The 9,006-nt window shown below is 54.8% G+C and overlaps 1 protein-coding gene and 2 pseudogenes across 1 annotated transcript; 2 read left to right on the top strand and 1 right to left on the bottom strand.

Annotated features, from left to right (window-relative positions):
• Positions 1 to 3,844: 3,844 nt before the first annotated feature.
• Positions 3,845 to 4,929, top strand: LOC120836500 (annotated as a pseudogene).
• A 1,071-nt stretch (positions 4,930 to 6,000) lies between these two features.
• Positions 6,001 to 7,184, bottom strand: LOC120836501 (annotated as a pseudogene).
• Positions 7,185 to 7,437: 253 nt separating this feature from the next.
• Positions 7,438 to 7,995, top strand: LOC120836502. The gene has a single exon (XM_040205441.1). It carries the CDS (start codon positions 7,438 to 7,440, stop codon positions 7,993 to 7,995), a length of 558 nt encoding a protein of 185 aa, XP_040061375.1.
• Positions 7,996 to 9,006: the final 1,011 nt, after the last annotated feature.

The following is a 9,006-nucleotide window of genomic DNA, read 5'->3' as shown; positions in this document are numbered from 1 at the left end:
GGCACATCGGTCTCGGTTGTCTTTCAGGGCCCAAATGCTCCTGACCAGGGCCGTACCCAGAAAAAAATTTCGGGGGGGGTTTACGTGGACAACGGCGGCCATTTTGAAAGTGTCTGTTGTCTTATTTTCGCCTACGAATCATGTGCATCGGTGGCATATAATGGAGAGTTGCAGCAAACCGGAGAACCGGTCCCGGTTTGGTATCCGGTAGCCGACCGGCGTCACTGCGCGTGCGCAGAGGTGGAGATTAAAATCGGCTAGCTGCAAGTGCACCGACCAGGGCCGTACCCAGAAAAAAATTTCGGGGGGGGTCAGAACCCCCTAACCCCCCCCCCCCCCTGGTTACGGCCCTGCTCCTGACCACGTAACCTTGGGCTCACAGTGGTACAAAGTTTACCCGACCTGGGGACGCGAACCCAGACGCCAAGTTTCCTACAACTACTATCAGCAGTCCACCATACAAGAGCCCCCGCTCGCTCCGACATCCCGACAACAGTCCCAGGAGGAAAACAACATACGAACGTGGAGACCTTTGCAGCAGCGCTCTCGGACGGCCGACGCGATATATCCACAGCTGCCACACAACCAAGGCTGCCCGCGGAGCGCGCCGCGCGTGGCATCAGTGACAGTCTTCGGCGCAAGGACACCATAACAATCAAACGCCGAAGGGGAAGATCACTTTCCAAGCGTCAGTTTACTTGAATTCGGGGACACAAGACGCACCGGGGCAACCACCATCGCTGAGCAAGGGACACAGTCAGCACTCCAAGCGCAGCAGCCGACGCGGAAGTACGGCAGTCAAAAGACCCAACACACGTGGAAAATCCGTGCCGTCACCTCACGAGCGGTCCCAACTGCGAACAGGGGGCAACACAACGAGCCCTTCGGCTTGCCGGAACCGCCCATTTGTGGAGCAAACTTCTCGTCGCACCGCGACCTACTTTGTGGCGACGTGGACATGCGCCGAGCAGACTCAGTTCGACGGACAGCGGAGATCTCGAGGCGCGACGGAGACACCCGAGAAAAAAGCGGTAGCTGCTTCACAAACAGGTCCAACTTAAACGAACAAGACGGCTCCAAAGAGAACCACGACGAAGGCAGACATCCGAGGAGAAGAACCGGCCTTCTTTTCAAAGCGGCAAGTGTCCCTACCCGATCCCCCAACACGCCTCCAAACAGGCCGACTCTAACTGGTCTTCTCCTGGGGTCTATTCGAGTGAGGGGGACCCGCCCTCCCCCACGCCGAAACATCAGCCCTCCACTGCTCCTCTTCCCCCTCTTCCCTATACGCCTTTCCAAAAAGCACTCCACTCCAGGGGCAACAAACCGCTTTCGAGCCCAGTCACTGAGTTTGAGGCTAGACTCTCAGCGGCGTCCCTCCTAACCCTAACCAAGGGGACTGTGATTTCAATAGGCGCAGCCCGCGTAGGCGCAGTTTCAAACGCTGCTGGCGGCTAAATTCTCGTCTTTTCCCGCTATATTTTGTGTTTCGTGGTACATGTATCTTCCCGAGGACATTGAGAAAGCATTGTACCACATTTGAAAAAGCAAAAAAAAATAAAAATTGTAAACTATTTTTGCTGGGTACTCGCCTAACAGAACGAATGCGACTGGAATGTATAGTTCTAGTTATGTGTTTTTTTCTTATGATACGTTTTGACGGCGCCGCGGGATTCGCCACATGTGAAATGACAAAGTGCTTTGCTGTCAAAAATAAATTGCAAAAGAAGAGGGCCGAAAGGCATGCATTTTTCACGCTCACAAATAACGTGTTTACCGATGGACAGGACACGGACATACAGTTGAGGAAGTGTTAACATTCGAAAAAAAAATATATCGTAAGTACTACACGATGAAGCGTTATCTGAAAACAATTTATTTGAGAAAGATGTCAAATAACACAGTCACAGTCGACGACAGTCACATCTTGACGATCGGACGGAATTTGAGATGACTTCATTTTGGGGCACGTTTCGGGGAGAGCTTCCTTTTTTCACAACCCGTTTCCCACCTCAACCCGGACAACTATTTTTGGAGACAACTGAGGATTCTACGCGGATTATCTGTAAGAGGGGGGAAAACAACGTTCGCAAAATCGCGTCGAGGGTCGTTCGACGTCCTTCACCTCCTTCGTTTCCCATGAATGTAAAGCAGAAAAACTTGAATGGCAGGCACTTACCAGCCTTATTTCTCACAATGGAAGATAACACAAAAAGGGCACGCAGCACGCATAAAAAAATAAAAAAAAATAAGTGGAAACGTTCAAGAGGGGCGAGAAAACGTCGAACGCAAAACCGCAAAAACGTAGGTAGAGAACCGCGCTGAGTGGGCCTTCACAGTCCCAGAGAGTGGCAGAAAATTTCTAGGTGATAGGGGGGCGCGAGAGTAGCACCAACCGCATCAGCATCAGCAACATGGCGGCGGCCTAGAAGCGTTTTTTGGAAAGGTGTATACCCCCGAGGAGGCGGACGCGACGGGGGCGCTAACAACACCACGGAAGGACGCTCCTGCTGCTGCGCCTCCTCTCTTGTCCACCATCCCGAGTATGGCTGCAACCTCCGCGCCACCAACTCAATGCAAATGCGGACACCCTGAAAATCAGAGCGAATTGGCGCTGCAAAATTACCACCAACAGTGCAGAGTGACAGAAATGATTCTGTATCACAACCTAATTCCACTGGTAAGATAACTACTCCAACAGCTCCTGGGAAGCCAGACTTTCGTGGAACGCTACCATGAGGAACACCAACCCACAATCTAAGACGCAACCCGGGACGACCCGGGAGAGGGCAGCGTGGTTTCTGCAATGGAATTGCAGGACCTTCACCCGCAAGAAGGCAGAGTTTCTTCTCCGCTACCCAGCAGGGACAAGACCAGTAGTGCTGCTTCTACGGGAGGCCCAGGATCCGAACCTCTCACTGCCCCGCCACGAAACGTATACGCGACACACCATCCCGCATCGCCAACGAATGCCGAATGGTTCGGACGGCAAAGCGCCGCCTCACAGCGTCAGTTAAGGCCCGACCACACTAGCGTGAACGGCGCCGCCGGGCGGCGCCGCTGGGCGGTACCGCCGTCCGGCGTCCCAACGCGAGGAGTCCACATTGGCCTCCGTTTTGCAGGCGTCACGTGACAGCACTGCTTCCCGCGATCGCGCCTCCCGTCGGATTTCCCGCTCTTTCGTCGTCTGCTCTTCGTTAGATTCTTCCGTTTCGCACTCGCTGTCTAGACGGTAAGAGTTCATAATGACCTGGTGATCAGCGTGAATGTGATTATCCTAACCTGCTCGTTAATCTTGCGACGTCGCCGCGCTCTGAACGGAAGGAGGCGCAGGTTTTGGGTCCGGCCGGGTTGGTTCTACCGAAACACCGAAGGACAGGAGAGGTCTGGCGCGCCGCCGGGGCTTTGCTGCCCCGGCGGCGCGCCAGAGACGAAGGCTACTTTCGAAAGTGTCGCCAAATCAACACGACATCCGTCAAAACAGAGACGACATGCAACAAGTGCCACGGAGAAACTCACTTGTAATTCCGAATTGGTTAGTTTCCAGGAACCGCTCCGTTGGGGAAGGCATCGGGGGGAAATAGGGGGAGCAGACGACACCAAACCCGTCCTTCGCTTCGAGAGGCGCCGAGGACCGGCTTGAGCGTTGCCATGGCATCGCGACGTCACTATCTACGCCACCTCCCATTGGGTCCTCTCTTCTGCGGCGTGCGGCGTCAAGCTCTGAACCGCGCACGGAGCGGTTGGGTGTGCGGCGCCGCACGTCGTGACGTTGAAGCCGAAAACTGGTTTCCGCCGGCAACCGGCAGCGACGACCGTCGCGCCGCAGACCTCCGAAACGCCAATGTGGTCGCGCCTTTACAGGGGCAACGCGGCGGTCCTAGTGGCTGCCCGCATCCCGCACGACGAGCTCGACCTCCAGCGCTGGTGCACACAACATCAAGAGGGTGTGGGCGTAGCCCTCCAACTCCCCCAATGTAAGGTCGTGGTGGTGTCGATATACGTCCGATCGTCGATCCGTAACAGCGTCACCATTGACTGGTCCTGGGTCAAAGACTTGCGGAAAATGCACCCTGATGCCCTCGTCGTCATCGGCGGCGACTTCAACACACGTCACACGTGTTGGGGATCGAGGACCGACACATACCACGGTTCGAGCCTTGTTTGCGCAATGGAGGACAACCACCTTAGCCTGCTCAACGATCCGGACTTACCAAAGCGAGTTGGCCAGCTTGCCCGCCAGGGCGACACCGCCACCGACCTCACACGGACGAACCGGTGGCGGGCCCTCTTCTGGGAACTAGGAGCAGACACGTGGGGGAGCAACCACCTGCCCATCTTCATTCGTTTGCGCGGTCACAAGATAACGGCGCCGAAACAAACTACGAGCGTCGTCTGCTGGGACGCCTTCCGCGCAGAGCTGGAACAAACACCCGTCACCATAACAGGCGGTGACCCGGAAACGCACGAACTGGCCCACCTCCTACGGACAATGCACGAAGCCGAAAGGCCATCTACCCAGCAATTTAAAGTGGCGGAGGACAAGCCGTCGCCGGACTTGCACCTGGCTAACCTATGGCAACAACGCCTCGACGCGCTGTGTGCGTACAGAGAGAGAGGACGAACGCCCGGGCTGCGATGTCGTCTGAGCCTTATAACGGCTGAGGCGCGCAATTACTCAAATACACTCTCTACAGATTCAACGGTAGCATGAGCGGACCGCGCATATGGCAAATCTTTCGCAATTGGCAGGGCAAAGCCAAGGGACGCACCGCGGCGCAGACAGCGGCTCTACGCATGCGAATCTCGGAGGAGCAGCTTGCGCTCCAGGCTGGAGCAGTGTTCTTCCCGCAGCCTGCGGCTTCACCGGATCCCACCATATACTTCCGAGACTCCGCGACACCGACCCAGATGATCAGATATTTCTAGGCACTGGATCTCCAAGCATCGGAGCAGGTCGACATGGACCAACCGTTTCAAATGGCCGAACTTCACGCAGCTTTAGTAAGGGCGAACGCCCGCAGCGCACCTGGCCCAGACCTGATAACCATCTCAGAACTGCGCAACCTCCCTGAACTCCACCTCCAGCTTCTCCTTGACGCGATCACCGAGATTTGAATGACGGGCAACTTCCCGAGCTCATGGCGCGAATCCCTGGTGATACCGATCCCAAAACAGGGCTAGCCACCGAATGAGCTCACTAACCTTCGGCCAATTTCCCTTACCAGCAACCAGTGTAAACTCACTGAACGTATGGTCCTCGAGCGACTCATGTGGCATCTCGAGAGGAACTACCCGCTCCACCCACATTAACTAGGATTCTGCCACGGGATGAGTACGCAAGACATTCTCCTTATGTTGCGCCACCAGGTCCTTGACGCCTACTCGAAAGTGCAGAGGAGAACGGTGGTGGCGGTGGACGTTCGCAAGGCCTTCGACACCGTCCCTCACGAGGCGGTCATCCAGAGCCCAGAGCATTCCGGAGTGTGCGGTCTCCTTCTAGATTTCGTTAAGAGTTTCCTTAAAGACAGAACGTACAAGATCAAAGCTGGGGACTACATCGGACCCGCTCAACCGAACAGGACCGGGGTACCGCACGGCGCGGTCCTCTTGCTCACCCTCTTCAACCTGGTCATGGCAAGACTTCCCCCACTCCTTGAAGCGGTTCCGTCGCTGCACTTCGCCGAATACGCCAACGATGTCATCATTTGGGCAACAACGGGATAGGTGGGCGAACAGGAGCACACACTTCAGCTTGGCCTCGACGTCATACAGGGCTTTCTTCGGAATGTGGGCTTGACCGCCTCGGCCGAGAAGACCGAATACGTCGTGGTTCTAAACGGGCCCCACAAAAAGACCGCAGCGGTCCGCAACCACATCGCCCTCAGCATAACCGGCCAAAGGATACGGCGAAAACCCTCCGTTCGGATCCTGGGAGCCTACATAGTTCAAGATGGGAAAGGCACCACGTGGGCGACGAAAGTCGCCTTGCAGTGCAGATCACTCCTCCGCCTCACCCGTAGAATCACACACCTCCAGTGGGGCACGCGGGAGAGAGAAACGCGCCAGCTCGTCACGGCGCTGCTTGAATCCCGTATTCTCTACGGCTATAAATAACCCTGACGTCCTTACGCCCAGGCAGGCGGAGCAACTCGAGAAACTCAATCGCGAAGCCATCCGCGTTGTTACCGGACTGCCTGAGCACACGCCCCTCCGGGAGCTGCACGTTCACGGCAGTATAAACAAATGCTTTACTTGGGGGAATACATTCCACTCTGCTCATTTGCATTAGACAGAACGCCTACAGCGCCGAATCCAGCCCTAACGGTATGGAGGTCCGCGTCAGTCCACGCGCAAGTGGACGTGGATATTCGCGGCGGCCGCGGCGGTGTCGTCTCCGATTCGACCTAAAGCCCCTTCATGTTTCAAAAGTAGCGCAAGGTGCGTCGACGCACGAGGCACGTGGAACGTGCGGCCTTTGGGAAGATCATGGCGGCACAGCGCAGCAAAGTATTTAGCGCACCACTGAGCTAGAGTTTAGACGCCATGTTATGCTTAGAAGCAAAATGAATTTGGTATGTAGAACATCAATATCATCGATAGGCGAGACCTCCCCGACGATAGATGGCCCTCGCCAAGCCCAGAAAACCTGTCCGAACCAAGGCTATTGTATTTGAGAGGAGTGGAATGTATTCCCCCTAGTAAAGTATTTGGTATAAACCTCCTGTCGGAACTCGCCGAACAAGCGCTCCTCGCCCAGAGAGACCGCCTCAGCAGCTCGACAGCTGGGCTTTCCATATTGGAAGAGCTCCGCGTGTCTCCCAGCCTGGACGTCCACCCGGCAGACGCGCACTCGCCCCCTCTGTGGGCCGCCCCGGTCACGCTTAACGACGGAAAATCCATTCCACGAAACATGGGACCTGGAACGAGCAACTCGGAGCGACGCAAACGCTTTGCCAAAGCGCACACACGTAGCGTCGCGCACTAATCACCGCCTACGCACACCATCATCTACACTGACATGGCGGAGCCTTGCTGTCGACTGCCGGCGACGACGGCGAAGGAGAGGACAGAACCCCCAAGCACGTCCAGGCGGTCGCGTGGGTCGACACCAGCCATGACATTTCGAACGCGGCTGCGCTTTAGACCACTGAAGACGTCGACACTACACAAGCGGAACTCATGGCACTTTTCCGAGGATCCGAGTGGGTTCTTCAAACTTTTGCACCAACAGACATCCCACACAGTCTCCTACTGTTCACCGACTCGACCCGCGCGTACGGTACTTGCAGACGATAGTCGGCGAGTTGCTCGCCGCGTTCATAGAACTTCGAAACAAGCTGAACATCCAAGCTACTATTTCCTGGGTGCCCCGCGCATGCGGGCATTGACGGTAATGAGTGGGCCCACAGCGAGGCGCGAGCATCAGTTCTCCAGATGGCATCCGCGCCGAACGCATTCCACAACTCAGCCGGCGATGCAGCCGGCCCGGCCGACCTGTCTGTTGTCAAGGAAAGTGCTAAACAGCGAAGGCGGAGAACCCTACGGCACCTTCGTGAGGAGCGGGAGGAACGTCCGGACGAGCAGTTGCGTCCCGTTCCTCCGATGCCGAATGACCTACCGAGGAGCACTCAGACCCTCTTCCGCCGCCTCGGGACCTACACTGTCCTATCCCCGGCGCTGTGCCATAAGTTCTTCGGCGACGATCCCGACGAGGGGGCGAGTCGCCGATGCCGGACGACCGCGACGGCTGCCTATGTTGTCTGGGAGTGCGAGCGCCACGCTAGCCTTCGGAAAACGAAACTGGAGGAACTCCCAGACGAGATCCGTCCGGCGACGTATGTCGATTGGATTCTGCCCACCAGTCGTGACAAGACGATCGTCTCCCTGCTGTGGACAAAGCTGGCGGAGTTCGTCTACGACAACGACAGCCCCGGCGGACGACTTTGCAGCAGCCGAAGGCGCTGGGACCAACACCCACCCAGACCGCCATGACGGCAACTGCAGATCGTTAGGCCCTTACCGATGCAGACGGCAATGGTGCGGTATATATATATATATATATATATATATATATATATATACACTCTAAGCCCTGTCCCACTTAGTAAGAGGGACATTTCTTCGATTTTTTCCCACTTAACTTTAAGGGGGGCGACAGACCTCTTAATATTACATGGAGATTCTCCCTCTTAATTAAGTGAGACACCAGCCCTCTTAAAGTAAGCGATACGGCGTCTCCCTTAAATTCAAGGTCAGTCCCACTGAGTAAGAGGGACATTTTTGAGATATTTTCCCCCTTAAATTTGGAGGGACGGTGGCCCGCTTAAAATGCAGGGGTATAGTCCCCCTAAGTCGGGGTACGCTGCTTATACATCATACAAAATACATTCTGCAGACATGTTCCGGAACGAGTCGCCGCGACATCCGTGCCTCGTACGCCACGAGGCAACCAAATCAAGAGGTTGCTTTGTCACGTGGCATACAAAGCACGGATGTCGCGGTGACTCGTTCCGGAACATGTCTGCAGAATGTATTTTGTGTGATGTATAAGCAGCGTGACCCCGACTTTAGGTTATCTCGTTTATTGTATCGTAGAATTTCTGCGTCTTCGTGTTTGGACTGTCGGGTGACGTGCTGCACTGCAGTGATATAGTTCTCGCACTTTCGCTGATATTGTTTAACCAAAGTTATTCTGTGCTGCGTAACAGAATTGAAATTTGATATGTATATTATGTTTGATAAACGGAATCAATGTGTTAAATAAAACAGTGACATTCTTTTAGAGTAAACACATGTTTTATTTGCCATGACACAAGAAAATATTTTGAAATGTCTTTATCAAAATAGTAATTTTATACCGATGTTCTGGTAGCTTTTACAGATAGAAAAAGACGTTAGAACGACGCCAGAAATCGGCGTTTCTTGGAAACTATCGCACAAAAAATTCCGTGCTGCAAAGTGACTCCTTTTTCCTATCATAAACAACAACATAACAATCGCGTT

Source organism: Ixodes scapularis, unplaced genomic scaffold, assembly GCF_016920785.2.
Source record: "Ixodes scapularis isolate PalLabHiFi unplaced genomic scaffold, ASM1692078v2 PGA_scaffold1__304_contigs__length_218370807, whole genome shotgun sequence".
Taxonomy (NCBI): Eukaryota; Metazoa; Arthropoda; class Arachnida; order Ixodida; family Ixodidae; genus Ixodes; species Ixodes scapularis.
This window is presented reverse-complemented; position numbering and strand designations above follow the sequence as displayed.

What these genes read in the sequence shown, in the direction of transcription:
- LOC120836502 (XM_040205441.1), top strand. Translation starts at nt 7,438, where the DNA reads ATGGCATCCGCGCCGAACGCATTCCACAACTCAGCCGGCGATGCAGCC.